The following is a 21,637-nucleotide window of genomic DNA, read 5'->3' as shown; positions in this document are numbered from 1 at the left end:
TAGTGAGAACTTTTTTTGTTTCAAATTTTTATTTAAATTCTAATTGGTTAACATATAGTGTAATACTGACTTCAGAAGAATTTAGTGATTCATCACCTACATATAATGACCAGTGCTCATCACACATGACTTCCTTAATCCCCATCACCATAACCTATCCCCTCCCCTATCTCCCTCCAGCAACCCTCAATTTGTTGTTCACAGTTAAGAATCTCTGGTGGTTTGCTTCCCTGTATCTCTTTTTTTTTCCTTCCCATATGTTCATCTGTTTTGTTTCTTAAATTCCACATGAGTGAGATCATATGATATTTGTCTTTCTCTGACAGACCTATTTTGCTTAACATAATACATTCTAGCTCCATCCACATTGTTGCAAATGGCAAGATTTCATTCTCTTTGATGACAGAGTAATATCCCATATATATTTATACAATATCTTCTTTATCCATTTCATGGTGAGAACTTTTTAAAAAAGATTTATTTATTTTTTTATTCATGGACAATACAGAAAAAGAGGCAGAGACATTGGCAGAGGGATAGGCAGCCTCCCTTTGGGGAGCCCACCCAGGACTCGATCCCAGGACCCTGGGATCACCACCTGAGCCAAAGACAGATGCTCAACCACTGAGCCATCCAGGTGCCCCTCATGACAAGAACTTTTAAGATCTCTTTTATCAACTTTCAAATTTGCAACACAGTATTATTAACTATAGTCACCATGCTGTGCATGCTGTAGAAAATTATTTTTAACAGAACTGCCATACTACCTATATTTTGATACCTATCACAGTTCAACAAGTCATCACTGCTTATGTACCAAAGTTGTCTCACTAAATGACCTAATGCTTAGGGATTTAGGGTCTATTTTTATAAACATTTGAAAATAATCTAACCTTACTAGAAATTTAAAAAGTGAAAATTTAGATAAAAATCACCTTTTAAAAGTTATCAAGTTGAAAAATTAAAGATAAAAGCCATAAAAGCTAGATATCCTAGGAAGCGGTAAAATATTTGGCCTCTTCCTGAATGCATTGGTTTATAAATTAATAAAAGTTTCAGAAGCATCATTTGACCAGCAATTATGCTTCAAAATGTATTTTAAGGAAATTAAGTATTACTTAGTATATACTATTATATACCATTAGGGTATATGTTAGTAACATATATATATAGATATATATATAGATATGTATATGAGGACTTTTCCAGAAATTTTAATTCTGGGTAAATTGCCTCAAACATTTCTTAACAGGTTGCATGTCATCTACATAAGTATAGAGAGGAAGGAGATTCTAGTATTCTCATTTTTTCAGTAAAAATTAAATAGTTATGTGTACAGGATACCCTCTATAATGCTGTTAAATGGTGCTCTTCTATATAGGGATTTGTCAACCATTTGCTTGCACCATCATTTCCAGAATTTGAGATTTCTTTATATAAAAGTTCTCTAAACTAGGCTCTGTGATCTCATCCCTATCTCAAGTAATAAATATAGTAATTAAACAGTTGCTATTCTTCGTAAGTTTTACTGAGCACCATAGCAACTTCTCAATTCCCTTTCCGCAAATCTAATTTTCAAAAGTAAATTAGGCAAAACCCCTAGAATCTGGAGACTCTAAGTTAGTAGAAAGGTGAAGGCATGTATATAGAGAGAAATAAAGAAAGTCCTAGCATCTCGAGTACAAGGGAAATCTGCTGTGCACAACTGGGGAAGAAAACAAAGAGCAGCTGACTGAACCTGACATCCCTCACCTTTCTGTGGGAAGAGCCCCCTGAAAAACATTGATTAAGAAAGCTTGAGTTCCCTGCTGTAGCCAACACTGAGCCTGCCAAAAAGTAGAATATATCTCCTACTTGCCATGAACTAATTTTTGAACATTTGCCAGATGTGGATTCACCAAGCTTTATGGGTTTAGCTTGATAAAAACCCAATAGGAATATAAGTCTAAAAATAGATTGTTGAGAGCCAGTATCTTTTGTTATGCTAAGGAAATGCTAATATCACAAATATCAGGCCCTTTGGAAATAAAAAACAGACCAAATAATAATTTCAAAAGAACATTAATAATTTATTATGTTTAGAGATTCCCACAAAGAATAGTTTGCACTGGGAAGGTTAAAAAGGACATTCAGCTCATTCACGTCACATGGCAGGGCCAGGATAGGGGGTGGATACTGTGAGAAGCCAAGGCCCAGGCAATAACACATCCATCTGGACTGTAACATGGATTGTAACATGACTGGTGTCAGGTTCACCAGATTCTGGCACCTGAAAATCATGGGTGGTACAGCCCAACTTTGCTACTAACAAACACTAATAAATTCCAATGTTGACATCGGTGTGGTTGGTGGGAAGAGTTGGTGAGTCTTTTCACCAGAAGGTGATCAAGAAGTTATAAAACTGTGGTCAGTATTACATGGGCAATTAGAAATAGATGTGAACATTTATATGGGAAAAACAGCCTAAATTAGGCCAACTTGGTCATCTGCTTTTCAACCAATAGGGACAACTTTTGGCCGGAATATTTAGGATCAACTCAGCCTGTAAAGCCAGGTATCAGCTTGCCGTTAACAGTAATGCTGTATAGCAAGAACCCAAATGCAGCAGCTACAAGCATTGTTAGAACTGGATCTCAAATGAACGTTTGAAAGTATTTTATAGCATAGGTCCCTTCAGAACATAGTGTATTATAGTACATTTTCTGATATATCTGGGATGCAAGTACTGCTAACTAGGACTGCTAACTGATTTAAAAATAAATCAGGTTGGTTTGGAGGTTGGTTAGGTTGGTTGAGCAGCCAACTCTTGGTTGCAGCTCAGGTCATGATCTCAGGGTCTTGAGATTGAGCCCCGAGTCGGACTCCATGCGGAGTTTGGAGCCTGCTTGAGATTCTCTCCCTCGAGCCCTCCCCACGTCCCACGTGTTACACTTTTACTAGAAGATTAGGTTATTGTAGCTGTAAACACAAGTTCAGGCTATTCTGGTTGGATTTACATAATCACCTAATCTCTTAGGGAAACATCAACAAATCTACCTGATGGTGGTAGATAATTAGATCAGTGTGTTTGATGTCATTTGATTTTACATTTTCAAGCCCACATAGGATGACTTCACATATGCTTTTCAGAGACGATTCTAAAGTCAAAATACGTTAACTACAACAGGACTCTTGCATGAATTTTTTTTAAAAAGAAACTAGTTTTTAGAGCAATTTTAGGTTCACAGCAAAACTAAGGGGACAGTGTGGAGATTTTCCATGTACTCTTTGCCCCTACACATGCACTATCGCTCCCATTATCAACATCTCTCAGCAGAATGGTGCATTTGTTACAATTGATGAACCTACATATGACATATCGTTGTCACCCAGAGTCCACAGTCCAACCCTTACCTATGGGTTCACTCAGTACTGTACATTCTGTGTGTTTGGGTCATTTATAATAAAATGACTCATCATTATAGCATCACACAGAGTAGTCTCCTTGCCCTAAACATCCTCTGTGCTCTACCAAAATTCTCTATGCTGATCATGAATTTTTTTTTTAGGTGGAGGATATTTTTCTGAAAAGGCAATTAAAAATAAATATTTTCTGATATAAATTAAAAGCTGTGAGTTCTATTAGAAATCTGTCCTTTCGGGATCCCTGGGTGGCGCAGCGGTTTGGCGCCTGCCTTTGGCCGAGGGCGCGATCCTGGAGACCTGGGATCGAGTCCCACATCGGGCTCCCGGTGCATGGAGCCTGCTTCTCCCTCTGCCTGTGTCTCTGCCTCTCTCTCTCTCTCTCTGTGACTATCATAAATTTAAAAAAAAAAAAAAAAAAACTTAAAAGAAATCTGTCCTTTCGGGGTGCCTGGATGGCTCAGCCAGTTAAGCATCTGCCTTCTGTTCAGATCATGATCCAGCATTGGATCAAGCCCTGTCAGCAGGCTCCCTGCTCAGTGAGGAGCTTGCTTTTCCCTCTCCTTCTGCTCCACCCCCTACTTATGCTCTCTCCACACTCTCTCTCTGCCAAATAAATAAATAAAATCTTAAAAAAAAAAAAAAAAAAAAGAAATGTGTCCTTTAGCCTGAGGAAGTTTATAAGCATTTGGTATATATGTTTTCTTATAAAGAACTACTTTTTGTTTGTGAGCTTTTTTAAAGTTAAAAGTTTTACAAACCAAAGAACAGTTTGAATGACTTTTAAGATAAATTTACCACTCAAGAGCAGAACTATCTATGGGGACTGAGTTATATAGGTATGAAGCTGTAAAAAAAGGCTATAAATCACTGGGTCAGTATTCCAAAGTATAAATTAGTTGTAGCGACTTAGATAAATTCCCAAATCACTGAGCAAAATGAATTTATAGATCAAAAGTTGGTAGTAGGCTAATGAACTTCTCTGGAGCATTATCTACAACTCGCATTACTATGAAAAACGAGAAAGACTCGAAGCATTCTTGAAGAAATAGGTCCATTGAGAAGTATGTCTACTGGTTTAGGGGCTCTTTCAACTCTGGTGCAATACATTATACAGATTAACTTTTTCTGTACCTCCTCGTCACGTTCTCTTAATTTATTCTTCTTGAGTAATCCTCTTGGCACTGCATTTCAGCTTGCCATTTTGTCGCCCAGTTCACTTCTCCTGAGCAACAGATTTATGTTTATCTTAAGGTCGTGGCTGACCTTCAAAAGAGGTAGAGGTGAAGACCCCTGCTGTTTAGGTATGCATACTCATACTACTTTGTGCCTTGGTTTTATGTTCTAATCCTTATTCTTTTATTTTCTTTCTCCTAACCTGAGTATGCACATACACACAGCCCTCAGGGAGAAAAGTGGAGATTAGTTATTAATAATGAAATTATTGATTTCAAAGAGCCTATAAGTTAAGTATGGTAACATTTTGTTATAGTCATTGCAGATATTTTTCCAATATGGTGTTTCCATTTTGTTTACAGATCATTTGATTCCATCCCCCCCACTTTTTAAGTATAGTTGATCCTATCCATTTAGACATTAAAACATACTCTCATTTCATTCTGATTTTATGGTTGTATTCCCCATATTTAATTGCTTATTTCATCTGATTTTATTTTGGCATTTGAATATATTCTGGGATGAATATAAGTTGAACTGAATTTAAATTCTTTGATTAAAATATAAATTTGTTTTGATTGAATACAAAGTGAATTTAAATTATTTGAAAATTTCACTATTTGGCATTGAATTTGATTTTTTTATTAAAATCCCCAACTTATGTATTGAAATATTTGATTTACTCAAGTAAATGTAGTGGAGAGTGTATGAATTGAAATATGAGAAATCATAATAATAAGCCCTAATAATCAGATGAAATTCCATCTCTATTGGACTTTATAATCTTTTCAGTTTCCCAAAGCAATGTATGTTTTATAAATTTTCCTATCAGATGAACATATAAGTCATTAAATCTGTGGATCAATGTAGCCCATAGAGTAAGACAGAAATATAGAGTACTATCCCTGAGACTAGAAAAGTACCTTTAGGGGTGCCTGGGTGGCTCAGTTGGTTAAGTGTCTGCCTTCAGCTTGGGTCATGGTCCCAGGGTCCTGGTATACAGCCCTGGATCAAGCCCTGCCAATGAGCTCCTTCCTCAGTGGGGAGTTTACTTCTCCTTCTCCCTCTGTCCCCCACCTTGTTCATACTGTCTCTCTTACTCTCTCTTCCTCTCAAATAAATAAAATCTTTTTTTAAAAAGTAACTTTAGTATACATATTGACTTATTTTTCTATTTATTATTCTAATTTGATATTCTTTTTTGAGCTATAAAACCACTTACCCATACATCTTTCTCATCTAACTACAAAGCAGACAGCCTGTAGCCATCCTTCCTGCCTTTGGTTGATATGGAACCCATTATGGTTCTGAAGTTGTCCCAAGAGATTAATAAGAAACAAAGATTTGAGGAAGTCCATGGAACTCAGTTCATCTTTAAAGTTCATGCATTGTCTTTCCAATTTCATAAAACAGCTAAATTTGGCCTTAGTATAATTATGAAATTGCTGTCCAAAATATAAACAGCATCTTTATCATTTTCATGCCATTACAGCTATGTAAATGATTTTACTTAATCGTTATTAAATATCTAGATGGATGTAAAATTTATTTGGTGTATTTCCTGTGCACAAAACTAGTTAATTCACCTCATTTTTAAACTACAGCCAACAACAAATATGTAACTGCAATCTGGAGAGACACATCTTACAACCTTCTAGATAGAAAAAAAAAAAGCAAATGAAAATATGCATATAAAAGAACAAACAATAATTTAAAATTTTAGGTCTGGGGATCCCTGGGTGGCGCAGCGGTTTGGCGCCTGCCTTTGGCCCAGGACGCGATCCAGGAGACCCTGGATCGAATCCCACGTCGGGCTCCCGGTGCATGGAGCCTGCTTCTCCCTCTGCCTGTGTCTCTGCCTCTCTCTCTCTCCCTGTGTGACTATCATAAATAAAAATTTAAAAAAAATTAAAAAATAAATAAAATAAAATAAAATTTTAGGTCTGGAAGCTATAATAGGTATCTAATTCAACTATATCATCATGCAGAAAAGAAAAAAAAATGATACTCGTTACCATATTAAGAAATGCCCTATCACTCAAATGACAATATTAAACATGTATTGATTAGTAATTATATGCTGGACACTCTTCTAAGTGCTTTGTGTGTATTAGCTCTTTTAGGACTTACAGAAACCTTATCAAATACTGTTTAATATCCATTCTATAGATTAAGAAGCTAAAGAGAGCCTTAATAATTTGCCCATAGTCATCCAAGTGAAAGGAGCAGGGTTTGAACCTGGCAGTCTGTCTCCCATAGCTGTGTTTCAGACTATCACTGCATGACCTCTTGCACACACTTTTTTTTAAAAAGATTTTATTTATTTGAAGAGAGAGAGTGATAGAGCATGAGTGGGGGAGGGGCAGAGGGAGAGGAAGCAGCAGACTCCCTGCTGAGCAGGGAGCCTGATGTGTGGCTCCATCCCAGGACTCTGGGATCATGACCTGAGCCTAAGGCAGATGCTTAACCCTCTAAGCCACCCAGGTGTCCCGTTACTGTATGATCTCTTGTGAATGACAATTACATCAAATGTATTGCCAAAATATGTTATTAAGTCATGCAATTAAACAAAATGTTTTTGGGGGAATGCTTAATGCGTATTTATAATTAGACTGAAAGTTCACAAAACTTTCCAGTATGGAGTGGGGTTTTATCCACTTTTTTAAATGAGAATGTTCGCCTTGTCCCAAGTCCCATGAATCACCTACAGTGTTGTCCAACTATCTCTGTCATCAGTTAAAGCCTGTTAGTATGCTCGATCAAGTCCCATTACAAGGCATTGCTGAAATACTAGTGCTGAGCACATCACTGCCCAGACATTCCACTTGCCAAACACATCATCTCCCAGACACAGTTCCATACGCATGCTACTGGCTCTTCACAAATGAGTGGTTGCTGCAGACTCCGGATCCTAGGAGAGAGACGCTGGAGCCACAATAATGATCAAGACTTTTCACAAGTATTGGTAGAGGTTAAGATAAGGGAATGGGCAAACATCCCAGAAAGACTTTGCAGAAGCAACGAAATGTGAAAGATAAGAGGAAAGTCTTGTCATTTCTGAGGGTAAAGGCCTGCATGACACAGGTGTTATGAGAAAAAATTCAGGTTGCGATTTCTTGTCGGGTTAATACCCTTCCGATCATCTATGCCTAGGCCAGACTGCTTCCATAAAATGTAAATCTTACCATATGTCTAAGCTGCTTGACTTTACTACATGGCTTTTTATACAGGAAGAGTCACACTCCTTAGTGTCATCTTCCCAAACCTTACATGATCTGATGCTAAACATATAGATTGTCCTCCCACACATTCCTTGGATTCTGGCAACACTAAATTCTTTGCATTTCTCTAATCTGCCAATTTTCTTCTTATCCCTGTTCTTTTGTATAACATGATTTCTTTGCATTGGGAATATAAGTGAATAAAACCACTTTGTAACAGTTTTGCTCAGGAAAATTGAAGATGTACACACTTTACAACCCAGACATTTCATTTTTAGGAAGATGCCACCAGAAAAGAGAATAACCTGAATATTTGCAGTGAGAGAGACATGTTGATAGGAGCAAAAGACAGAAAACACGCCAAACTCCCACCAGCAGAAAAAAGGAATAAATGCATTGTGTTGTGCCAGCTGTCCAATTCATTGCTTTTCTGCTCCAAATTTACTCTTCGTTGCTGTGCTTTGTATATATATCTGGACTGTTTGAAAATTTCTTTGCCAAGAGGCATGATGTTAAACTTTGTGAGTAGAAGGCATTGCAGACACATTGCAAGAAGGGGTTATCCTTCCTGGTTCATGCAGTGCTCCCATCCCGCAGTGCTCTCATCCTGCAGGGCTCTAATGCTGCAGTGTCCCCATCCTGTAGTGCTCTCATCCCGCAGTGCCCCCATACCGGAGTGCTCCCCTCCTGCAGTGCAGGCTACTGTTGGAGCAGTTGGCTTCTTGCAGTTCATGGTAGTCAGAAGTCCGTAACCGAGAGATTCTTTGAACATGGCCCTTGGTTGGTGGGATGACAGAGTGCCTCTGGCAAGGCAGTTTCCCCTAATCAGCTTCCCACAGTGGCCTAGAGTACAGGGCTCTGGGGAGTTTTGCAAGTTCTGCTAGCGCAGCACTGCAGTGCCTTCTCTGTTGTTCTGTAAGTCCCATAGTGTGGGGGAGATTCTTCACTGGCTGCTGAAATTCTTCTCAGCCCTACCTATAGTGACTGCTCCTTGTATCTGCTATACTTCCATACTTACATGCTCTAGAGTTCTCTTTACCTTTTACTAGGCAGTATCTCATTATTGCAATGCTATTATATCTAATCATTCTTTATATTAACTTTCCCTGTTTATGCTGCTGTGTGGTTTCCCTGTCTTAACTGGACCCTGACCAATAAATGTTATATTCATGCAAGTGAATTGCTCAAAATCAGTGAACTCTAGTGAACCACAGCCATAATGACACATGGATGCACCTTCAAAGGTGAGTGAAAAAAAATCAATTCTTAGAAAATATATACAGTGTGATTTTATTTATAAATAGTTAAAAAACACACAAAGCCAAAAACACGTAAGAAATATAGCCATGTGTAGAACAACTATAAGAGAAAAGATTCACAAGAGATTCAAAAAAGTACCTCTGGCTGAAGGTGGAGGCACACTGGTCAGTGGTACATGGGGGATTTAAAGATACCGGTAATGTTCCTTTTCTTAATCTGGTTATTTGTGGGGGGCAGTTCTACAAATGTTCATTTCTTTATTCTTTTTTACTGTACATATGTTACATATACCTTTGATATAAATAGGGTATTTGCTAATTTAATAAAAGTAAAAATCCTTTATGGTACAGAGTGACTATGTTTACCAGCAGGGTGATTAGACCAGAGTAGCTCAACTAGTACACTAAGATAGTGATCTCTTAGCCCTGGGTGGCCAGGAGGGCTGACATGAGTGCTGAGTTAGACTTGATTCCCTATAATGTCACATAGGATTTTTAATATAGTAGATGTTTGTCTTACTTTTAACTTAGTTCAAATTCAGAATAACCTTCTATAATTATAGAATAAAAAATTGTCCATCTTTCTTTTTTGATTCATAGGGAGAAGACAGAATGTGAAGATGTGTGTATATTAGCTTTATTTTTTAGTTTATTTTTTAGAATACAGCTTTCATGATTCTGAGTGACAGACCATCCCTATTTAATATGAGTTCTCAGAAGAACCACCTTAGGCTACTTCCCTCAGAGTCCCGGCTGCAGCCTGCACAGTAAAGGCTGCAATTGAGATCTGTCTCTTCACTTCTCCCCAGGCCTTGGAAGGATCCACTTTGCTTTCAATATCAAACAGAGCATCGTAAATTCCTGGGAATGACTCCCCTGCATACTTGTTGTGGCTGCTTGGAGCATAGATGATGTGCCTGTTGATAAAAACAGTTCACTGTCCATGGGTTGTCCACATGATACATACAAGAGAAAAACAGGAGCACTCTGCATATCCTGGAGTGCATAATTCTATTTTTATGATTTGAATAAGCCACTTGTCAGCTAAACTTTCAAGTTTAATCACCTCCAAAGACCAATCTATGAAGTATACATTAATCAATTATGTTTTGACTTAAGTGGTTCAGTGCAACAAGAATAACAATGGGAGCCCCAATCACTTGTATCTACTATGGATCATGCTTACAATTAAATGATTTGCCTAGAATTTTTCTAATTCTTAAAAATGAACTCTACAGGGGAGCTTAGATGGCTGAGCCGGTTAAGCCTCTGACTCGACTCTTAGCTTCAGCTCAGGTCATGATCTCAGGGTCTTGGGATCCAGTCTTGGTTCCATGCTCAGTGAGGAGTTTGCTTCTATTGCCTCTCTCTCCCTATCCTTCTGCCCCTCCTCCCACTTGCCCGTGCTTGCCCACTCTCTCTCTCTAAAATAAATAAATATTAAAAAACCCCAACTCTACAAAGTTGATACTAGCATTTCAAAAAGGAAGAAATTGAGATCTATGAGATTAAGTGATCAGTCCTAAGCTACATTGCAAATAAGTACTGTCTTTTCACTATTCCTGAAATGTAGCACAGTTGTGATTATTAAAGTCCCATTTCTGATCTGCCAACCTACTATTATGATTTTCTCTTTAAAAAAGAAGACACAGGGAACCCTGGGTGGCGCAGCGGTTTAGCGCCTGCCTTTGGCCCAGGGCGGGATCCTGGAGACCCTGGATCGAGTCCCACGTCGGGCTCCTGGTGCATGGAGCCTGCTTCTCCCTCTGCCTATGTCTCTGCCTCTGTGTGTGTGTGGGTGTGACTATCATAAATCAATAAAAATTAAAAAAAATAAATAAAAATAAAAAATAAAAAAGAAGACACTCTAGCATGTTAGAATGCCTAGCATAAAGCATGAATAATCATTAAAAGCAACTTTGAAAGTGTAACATGGCCTAGGTGGTGATGTTTTATTGAAAGACCTAAGTCAATTCATGTCATAGCCCATAAAGGGAAGGATATGCTCCCAAGCAAAGAGATAAAGAAGGAAGGAAGCACAATCATGCTGCCATTGGGAAACCAGTCACCATGTTTGAATGATGTCCTTACTCCTAATTCTGATCCTTTGATAATCCATAGACAGAAAGACGGGGCCATTTCTTGCTAGTCACTGATCTAATTCGTCCTGCAATTCTTAGTAAGATCAATCTAATGTTCATCACTGATATTTATCAAAAATATTTACAGTTGTCAAAAATTAGAAAAAATGTGAATATTGAGTACATAAATACATATTTCATACATTTTAAATACATGTATTATGTCTTACGTGTATATATATAAACACAGACATATTTAAAATGAGGGAGGAGCTAAAATTATATGAACCAAATATAAGCATGATTTTATAATTAACTGAGGGAATCGGGTAATTTTTATTTTCTACTTGTGACTTTGGATCTTCTAAATTTCCTACAATGAACATATATTGTTTTATAATCAGGAGTAAAAAAAGACATTAAAAAGAAAATATGTAAAAATAATATATCATTTGCTACATATATTGAAATTTCCATTTGCTTATAAGAAATCAGCTATTTTTTCCACAGTGTTAAAAAAATAAGAAAAAAAAAAAGATATAATCAAGAGTCAAGAGTCATATTTGTATCCTTACCTATAGAAAGGCCGGTCTGGTAATCCTAAAGGATCAATAAATGCTCGTTCCAAAAACATCAGTTGATCATTCATAATTCTTAATAATATTGGGCTAAACAAGAAAACAAATACCGCTGTCACTACATGAGACTATGTGCAGTATACAGCAAACTAAAAATTCACAACAAAGCTAAAGATAACTAATATATCTTAAATCCCTCTGATATGCAAATTAAGAATAGTGTACATGGCTATTTTTTAAATCCTATAAAATACTCTTCTGCTGAGGCTTATAAAACCACATAAACTTTTATGTGCCAGTTGAAAAAGACAGCAGTAATTTTTATTTACTTTGAAATAATAATAATTGACAAACCCAGGTATTTAAATACAGGCAAGATGTTTTCCATCTTAGGTATCCTAACAATCTACTCAAAGAAGTCATTTCAACATTGAATGGGATAGTCTATTAATGGTTAGTAGGATTCCTGGAAAATTATACATATTTACCAAATGATAGCCAATGTTTTATTATTATTAAAGATAAACTATCATGAATACAAGAAATGGTGTTTACTTTATCCTTTTTTTAAATTTATTTTTTATTGGTGTTCAATTTACTAACATACAGAATAACCCCCAGTGCCCGTCACCCATTCATTCCCACCCCCCGCCCTCCTCCCCTTCCACCACCCCTAGTTCGTTTCCCAGAGTTAGCAGTCTTTACGTTCTGTCTCCCTTTCTGATATTTATCCTTTTAATAAGATTTGAATGCCTGCTTTTATCAATTATCAGATACCTCCTGCTTTCACAAAGTTCACATTCCAAAGGGGGGGAATATATTATTGTAATAAGAATGATTTTATATCATTGAACATTTATCATCTTGAATAATTCAACAATGAGTTATTTTTTTAACAATGAGTTATTAAATTCAACATATTGATTCTGTTATAACTTAACTAATGAGAACTGTTAAACAATAAGGAACAACAAATCGCTATATTTAATAATTCAATTATCTCTTAATTTTGTTATATTTTAGTCTATATTTAGCAACTGATTGACTGCTAGTTGCCAATTATTATACTGAGGATTATATAATTTTTAAAAAGATTTTATTTATTTATTTATTTATTTATTTATTTATTTATTTATTTATTTATAGGTAGCATATGCACTGGAGTCAGGGTAGAGGCAGACAGAGAGGAAGAGAGAGAATCTTAAGCAGACTCTGTGCAGAGCCCAACTCACTTGAGATCATGCCCTGAGCCAGAAATCAAATCAGACACTCAAGTGACTGAGCCACCCAGACACTCCAAATGGTTATGTAACATTTTCTCTAATCTTCAGAGCAATCCTGCAAGTTGGGCAGGACAAGAACCCCACTCCATAGGTAAGATAGCTAAGACTCAGCAGTTAAACAACTTGCCCAGGTTCACAGCTGGAAACTTTTAGAATGAAATAGAAGCTCAATACTATTCTTTCAACTACACTATGTTGACAAAAGGAAAAAAAAATAACTAAAAGCCCTATAATTTGAATTTAAGCTATCTTCAACATTCATTTATTCAATATCAAGAACTCAAGTTTTGTGGGACAACTGGGTGGCTCAGCGGCTGAGAACCTGCCTTCCGCTCAGGGAGTGATCCCGCAGTCCTGGGATCAAGTCCCATATCAGACTCCCTGTGTGGAGCCTGATTCTTTCTCTGCCTTGTCTCTGCCTCTTTCTCTCTGTGTCTTTCATGAATAAATAAATAAAATCTTTAAAAAAAAAAAAAGAACTCAGGTTTTGTGATGAGTAGCAAGGTAAATAAACTCCATGTAGATTTTACCTGTGAGCAGTTCATATAAACTGACAGAAGAGACAGTTGCATAAAACATAATTTCAGTAATTTCTGAACCAAATTCATGACATATTACATCAACAAAATTCATGTGGACATACACATACACATCTCTCCATCTGTGGATTTCTGCTTTTGTGGTTACTAATAAAAAACATAATGTTTCTTGTAGAAAGCACAGCTTAATTTGAAGTAGCCCTGGGAGGTAAATGCTCAGAACATCAGAGTTAAGGGGATCTTTTTATTCCAGAAGCCTCCCTAGAGCGAGTGAAAGACATTGAAGTCTTCATGTATTCAAATACTTGAAGGTACCAAGGAGACAACACTTTTTACCCTTTGAAAGATCTAGAGATTGATTCAACAGAGTAGAAGCACAGAAATGTCTCTTCTTCAGATTTATTTTTTTTAAGATTTTTTTATTTATTCATGATAGACATAGAGAGAGAGAGGCAGAGACACAGGCAGAGGGAGAAGCAGGCTCCATGCAGGGAGCCCGATGTGGGACTGGATCCCAGGTCTCCAGGATCACACCCTGGGCCAAAGGCAGGCGCTAAACCTCTGAGCCACCCAGGGATCCCCTCTTCCTCAGATTTAAAAGTTTGAGTTGAGACATGCAGTTTACAATTAAACATCCAGTTTAATTTACTTAATTTACTTTAGCCAGCATTTACTATTATCATTATCACTATTTACTATTATCATATGCAATGCATTGCTGCAGGTGTTTCAGAGTTTATAAATGGTGTAGAGACACAAACTATACTTCAACTATTATTTAGAGAGGATAAGACAAATACAGAAATACTCAAGGAAGGAAAGGGAGAGAGAGAGTTTTAAGCAGGCTTCATGGAGTCTGATGTGGGGCTCAATCTCACAACACTGAGATCATGACCTGATCCAAAATCAAGAGTCAAATGTTTAACCAACTGTGTCCCCAAGAGCCCCTTGAATTGTTTGGTATTATAATTTGTATCTTTCTATGAGAAGCTCTTTTTTTCTTTCCAAACTTGAAACTCTTTCCTGAAGAAAAAGTTCAAGAAATGTAAATACTATGGCAAAGCCTAAGAACTCTGTAAATTACTCTTGAAACTTTACCAGTATGTATTTATACTTCTCAAAAGGGGTTTTATTTTTTATTTTTATTTACTTAATATTTTCAAAAAGGTTTTTACAACAATACACAATGCTATCAGAAAAGTGTGAGAGCATCTGCTCCACTGCACCATCTGGCAGAATGTGTACAACCAAGTTTTACCAGTTTTTTTTAATTTCTATTTATTTATGATAGTCACACAGAGAGAGAGAGAGAGAGAGAGAGAGAAAGAGAGAGGCAGAGTCACAGGCAGAGGGAGAAGCAGGCTCCATGCACCAGGAGCCCGACATGGAATTTGATCCCGGGTCTCCAGGATCGCGCCCTGGGCCAAAGGCAGGTGCTAAACCGCTGCGCCACACAGGGATTCCCCCCCAAGTTTTAAATCATTACTAAGTTGATATGAAAATAGTATAATGTTATTTTTAAATTAGTGAATTTGAATATTTTTCATACTTATTTCTGTACAGATAGAGTCTTCTTTTTGAATTGTCTTGCCTATTGCCAACATTTTCAGCTTTGCTCTTCTGGATTTTCTTACCAATTTTCAAATATTATTTTTATGATGTTTATGTTACTCCTTTTCCATATTTGCTGGAAAAGAGGTTTCCTAGACTTCTATCTTTGCTTTTGATGATCAACAATCATATTAGTAATCATTTCTGTGTTCTCAAACTTGCCTGCTTTCTCATTTCCCTGTTGCTTCCAAACTGGGAATTTCACTTCTAAGAAATTTCAACTTTTAGTAATGAATTCTATACCCATTGCTTACATTGCATGCAATTTGATGTGAGGTTCTAAACTCACTTTCTTATCAGTTGCTACAAGAGCTTATACAACATTATTGTTGAATATGTCTTTCTTCCCCCATTTATTATTATTATTTTAATTTATTTTTATATACCCTTCATTACAAATACACTTTTTTACACAAAAACATTCTTATATGACACTCATCTATTTTTGGACTGTCTGCTCTTATCTTTCTATGTATTTTTGCACCAGTCCCCATAAATTTGATATTTGTAATATAATAATAGTCTTAATATAGAGTAGATGTTCACTCTTAAACTTCTATTTTTAAAAAAGTCCTTAATATCCTCACATTATTTTTCTCCCATCTTAAAATTTTATTCCAATTATGTTCACTTCTGTGATTTCACATAGAATTAATCCTAAGTGCTTAATATTTGAAGAAAAATGGCTTCTCAATACTTGTTCTGGAGAAAGAATTTTACCAGGTGGAAGTGGAAATGAACTCTGGAGGTAATGACATTAGAAGAGGAAGAAAAGAAGGTGTGTTCTGGAAGTAGGAGAATTTGGTTGAGGTTGATGGAGAGACACTGAAAGAATACGAGACAAGGCTAGAAAAAGCTGGGGTCACTCAGCAGAGGACTTTCAATGCTAAGGTGGGAATTTTGTAACTAGGCAGCTGTAGTAAAGGAGGCGCTGGCATTTCTCAGCACACAGCTGCCACTCAGAATATAAGAGGTGGTCTGGGAGAAATATGATGGCCCTGAACAGGATGCCTGACGGTGGGGAGACAGAAAGGAGCAAAAGACTTTCCAAAGATATTTCAGCAATAAAGAAGTCAAGTAGTATCTCTTTTTCATTGTATCTGGGATAAGCATAACTTAAAAATATGGAACATACTTCTTTTTGTCCAAGTCTTCAAGTCTCTCATTGAACTTAGAAGCAATTTCCGTAAAATTCTTCACAGCAGAGAAAAGTGAATCTGAAATAGAAATCGGGGCCTAATGACGCTGTCCCATGGCTTATGCAAAGGGAACAATATAGGAAGTTGTTTGTTCTCTTCTGCATTTTACAAGGCATTTGTATTTTATATATTATAAGATGAGCATCAGTGAAATGAAAAATACATTTATAGATGTAAACCAAGTATCTGATCACAGGGACTGGCAATAAATAATAAGTGGATAAATGTAAGTCATTACATATTAGAGGTTGACTGAAACACACAGATAATCAATTTTGAAAGAGGAAGTGTAGCATACCAAATGACACGCTGTATGTTTTCATTTCTTGTGGATGTTTCATTGAAATATTGTAGATTTTGTCAGCATACTTTCTTAAAACTACGGCATAATCTCGACAGTCAAATGGGAGCACAATGGAATTGGCTAGTTCAAATACCATCCCTCCTCGGACTTGGGCCACGGTGAGGTGATACTTAAAAGTTGGATCATAAAACTTTTCCACCAATTCATATGTTTCATAGACACTGTGATACAATGGATAACTCCTGAATTTGCTTGTTTCCTACAAAAAAAAACACAGAAAAAACATACACACAAACATATATCTCTTGTAAGACAGCTTATAATAAAATGCATCATACCATATTCACCGTAAATATTAGTAATAACTGTTTTGGTCAGTGATGAAATGAAGGGAAGTATTTAAGTACCTCAATAAGCCACTTACTAAGGGGTTAATATTATAATATTAAAACACACCCCTGGTGTGTAATTTAAAAATATGTGTATGTAACATAAATTATAGTGAAAAATTATCTGGAAAGACCTAACAGTCCTGCCTTCAAGGATACAGGAGATGTGAAAACGTTTCTGAAACAAAGACAAGATGATGTTGCATTTCAGTACAAATAATTTAAGAAGACAGAGAATTGTTAGGGGCCATGGTAAATGAGCATTACACAATATTATATAGGGTAATGCTGCAAATTGTCAGTGATCACCCATGAATGGATGATTCTCTGACAAGCAGTGTGCAGAAGCATGAAGAATCTGCTTGAGGTGAGGGGTTTAGTAGTGGATTCAAAATCTTACCAAAGAGAAAGAATGCTCAGACTTAAAGAAGACACAAAGAAACTACACAAATGACAAGAGGTGAGGACTTTTCAAACCTTGAGTTGCTGATTTATGCCTTCTGCCTGCTTCATTGAGTTGTTTATTTTTTTATTGACATAAAAGAACACTTTATATACCAGTGTGTTAAAGAGGCTGAGATTCTAAAATGAGACACCTAAGTTTGAATCCGGGCTTTAGAACTTGTTACCAAATAACTTTGAGTGGTTATTAACCTATAGAGTATTAGCTTTTTTTTTTTTCTATAGTATTCTCATGACTAAAACATAGATAATATTAACTTCTACCCTCACTCCACCCTCATCTAATCCTGACTAACTTCCAACCCCAATGGTAGATTAAAGATTTTCTGTGTAGGGAGAATAACTAGAGATTTTAGATCTAAAGACCTACAGATTTTCAGTTGCTGCCTCCACATGGAACAACTAGAAGAGGCATTCTAGATCACTCTTCTCTGAGGCTTCCCATTGGACAAATGCCATCCTTGCATACAAGGCTTCGGTCAGCTATTTATGGACTCACTCCTAAATAAGACAGGTTGCCAAAGATGATCAGGTATTTGATAACAGCCTTTGACTTGAAAGATACAGACCAAACACACAAACTAAAATAAAATCAACTCAAGAGTAAGGAGGTGGGATGCTTTGGTGGTTCAGTCAGCTAAGCATCTGCCTTTGGCTTGGGTCATCATCCCAGGGTCCTGGGATCCAGCTCTGCATTGAGCTCCCTGCTCAGTGTAAAACCTGCTTCTCACTCTCCCTCTGCTGCTCCCACTGCTTGAGCTCTCTGTCAAATAAATAAATAAAATCTTAAAAAAAAAGAGTAAGGAGATACTGCATGGAATGGAGGGAAACTTAACAATAATAACTCAATAAAAAATGAATGACAGAGTTGAGAGAAATATTCCTGATAGAAAAAAAAACACAGAAACAAAAGATAAAAAAAAAATACATCAGAAAATAAACCCAGATGTTAAACTACTAATTGTTCAAAAAAGATGAAAGAGGGAAGAAGTGATCAAAGGAAAAAGCATTCTCTCCAACTGTAAGACATGGGTTTCCAGACCAAAGGGCTCACTCTGTGCCCAGCCCACTGGAAGGAAAAATGGTTGTAACCAAGGCACACGTATACACCAAGGACCACATGGAAGATACTAAAACCTTCCTTCAAAAAAAATCATGGTACTACTGGTGTGAAAACAGACATGTAGATCACTGAATGAAACAGAAAACAAATCCATACATACATGGTCATTTAATCTATGACAAAGGTAGCAAGAATGACATAGTGGAGAAAAGACAGTCTATTCAATAAACAGTGCTGGGAAAACTGGACAGCTATATGCAAAAGAATGAAAGTGGACCACTTTCTTACCCCATACACAAAAAATAAATTAAAAATGGAAGAAAGACTTGAACTGAAGACCTGAAACATTAAGTCTTAGAAGAAAACATGGGCAGTAAGTTCTTTGACATGGTCTTAGTAATAGTTTTTTGGACCAGTTTCCTCTACAAAGGCAGCAAAAGCTAAAATATACACACGGCACTACATCAAAATAAAATCTTCTAAGCAGCAAAGAAAACAATCAACAAAAGGAAAAGGCAACCTACTGATCACAATATGTTTTCAAATTATCCTTTAAGGGTTTACTACCCAAAATATCTAAATAACTTGCACAACTCAGCAGCAAAAACACAAACAACTTGATTAAAAGCTGGGCAGAGAAAAAAAGTTGGGCAGAGGACCTGAATAAACATTTTTACAAAGAAGACATAGATAGCAAACAGTTACATAAAAAAATGTTCAACATCACTCATCATCAGAGAAAGCAAATGAAAATCACAATGAGATATTACCTCACACTTGTCAGATTGGCTATTTTCCAAAAGGCAAAATATAACAAGTGTTGGTGATGTTGTGGAGAATAGGAACCCTCATGCATTGTTGGTGGAAATGCAAAATAGTGCAGCCACTGTGGAAAACAGTAAGGAGATTCCTCAAAAATTTAAAAATATAAATACCATACAATCCAACAGTTCCACTGCTAGGTATTTATCTGAAAACAACGAAAATATCAATTTAAAGAGATACATGCACCCCTATGTTCACTGCATCATTATTTACAATAGTCAAGATATGGAAGAATCCTAACTGTCCATCAATAGATGAATACATGCACACACACACACACACACATGCATACAAACACACACACACAGAGCGCACAGAGGAATATTACTCAGCCATAAAAAAGAATGAAGTCTTCCATTTGCAACATGGATGGACCTAGAAGGTATTATGCTAAGTGAAATAAGTCAGAAAAAGATGAATACCACTGATTCCTTATATGTGGACTCTAAAAAACAAAACAAATGAACACATAAAACATAAAACAGGAACAGACAGATATATAAAATAAACTGCTGCTAGTTATCAGAGAGGGGAGGGATTAGAGGGCAGGCAAAATAGGTGAAGGGGATTAAGAGTACAAACTTTCAGTTATAAAATGACTAAGTCATAGAGATGTAATGTACAGCACAGAGAATATAGTCAATGATATTGTAATAACTTTGTGTCTTGATAGATGGTAACTAGAAATTGTAGAGATCAGTTTGTGATTTATAAAAATCCCGAGTCACTATGTATGATGCATACCTGAAATCAACAAGATACTGAATATCAATTATACTTAAAAAAAAAATCAGAGCCAAGGGAATCCTAAAGGCTGGAAGACACTGAATGATAAGTTCAAAATTGTGAGGATACAAGACTCTCAACCAAAAGTTTTGTGCCCAGGCAAACAATCAAAGAATTGTGTGTTGTACAAATATATCTCAGACAAGCAAAGGCTTTCCCTTTTGTATGGCCTTTCCAAGAAGCTCCTGAAGGATGTGCTCCAAAAACAGTAAAGTAAACAAGAAAGGGGAGGATACAAAATCCAGGGAAGACAAGATGCAAAACAGGTAAGAAATAAAGGTACTCTCAGACTTCTCAGTGCAAGAAAATTTCACAGCCAAGAGCTGTGCCACAGGAAAAGAGAACCACCAGAGGATCCGGATGAGCAGGAGAAGAGTCCAAGGGGGAAAGAAATCTGCCATATCACCTGATATGTTTGTTTGCTTTGTTTTTGAAGATTTTATTTACTTATTTGACTGAAAGAGAAAGAGAGCACAGGCAGGGGGAGCAGCAGGCAGAGAGAGAAGCAGACTCCCCACTGAGCAGGGAGCCCAATGCAAGGTTCAATTCCAGGACCCTGAGATCATGACCTAAATGGAAGGCAGATACTTAGCCGACTGAGCCGCCCAGGCTCCCTATGTTTGAATATTACTAAAAATTTGTGGTGAACTAGTTATGAATACATGCAGGGGGAAAAAAAGATATTCTAATCAATAAGTATAGTACAACTACATACTGAGAAAAAGCAACGAGGGAACATATTCAGGAGTTGGGAGAAAAAGTAATATAAAAGAGCTAAATGCCTATATTCCCTAATGACAAGTAAGTGGATAATACATCAAACTGAAAAACAAATAAATAGCAGCATGAACATATTATGCATAAGCATGCAGTGCAATATCAGAAGAAACCAATGAAAAAGCTGAAAACATTTTAATCTGTTGAACAGAATCAGAGGTGACAGGAGCATGCACGAGGAATAAGGGACCACTGTTTTTCATTATACACCTTTACAGAACTGCATGACATTTTATGAACTATTTTCCTATGTTACTTTGGTAAAAATAAAAACTATAAAATTGTCATTATCATCAGGAGTCATGAGAGTAGGGAAAAAATCATGACTTATATACGTGTTCATTCATCCTTGTGCCACATATCGTAACTTCCCTGTTTAATGAGTGGAGACAGAATGAGATAAAAATCCAAATATTTGCTGGTCTGGACACTAATTAATTTGGAATGATAACAAGTAGGGAGGAGTCAAAGACAATTTCTACATTTCTAGTGTAAGTAAGTGGGTGAAAGCAATGCCACCTAACGAAACAGAAGATATATTTAAGGGAGCACGTGAAAGTTCAAGTCATAAGGCTCAGGATACCAGATGCAGGCACCAGCCCAAGTAGTAGTACCACCACCTCAACCACTTTTGCTTTAAATTCCTCAACTTCTTTAGTGCTTAAGTCACCTTTTTTTTTAA

General features: G+C 36.7%; 1 protein-coding gene across 3 annotated transcripts in view; it reads right to left on the bottom strand.

Moving 5' to 3' along the window:
• Window positions 1-9,073: 9,073 nt before the first annotated feature.
• FOLH1 (folate hydrolase 1) overlaps window positions 9,074-21,637 on the bottom strand; it is a 65,634-nt gene continuing 53,070 nt past the window's right edge. For 2 of the 3 annotated variants that reach the window (XM_077867385.1, XM_077867386.1), the window contains 4 exons: window positions 16,648-16,912; window positions 16,286-16,367; window positions 11,715-11,807; window positions 9,074-9,975 (listed from right to left, as the gene is read on the bottom strand). In XM_077867385.1, coding sequence (XP_077723511.1) covers window positions 9,786-9,975; window positions 11,715-11,807; window positions 16,286-16,367; window positions 16,648-16,912 — 630 coding nt within the window. In that variant the 3' untranslated portion in view covers window positions 9,074-9,785. The remainder of the gene's footprint in view (window positions 9,976-11,714; window positions 11,808-16,285; window positions 16,368-16,647; window positions 16,913-21,637) is intronic. The other variant, XR_013362384.1, reaches the window with a different exon arrangement.

The sequence above is a fragment of the Canis aureus genome, chromosome 23 (genome assembly GCF_053574225.1).
Source record: "Canis aureus isolate CA01 chromosome 23, VMU_Caureus_v.1.0, whole genome shotgun sequence".
NCBI classification, from domain to species: domain Eukaryota; kingdom Metazoa; phylum Chordata; class Mammalia; order Carnivora; family Canidae; genus Canis; species Canis aureus.
This window is presented reverse-complemented; position numbering and strand designations above follow the sequence as displayed.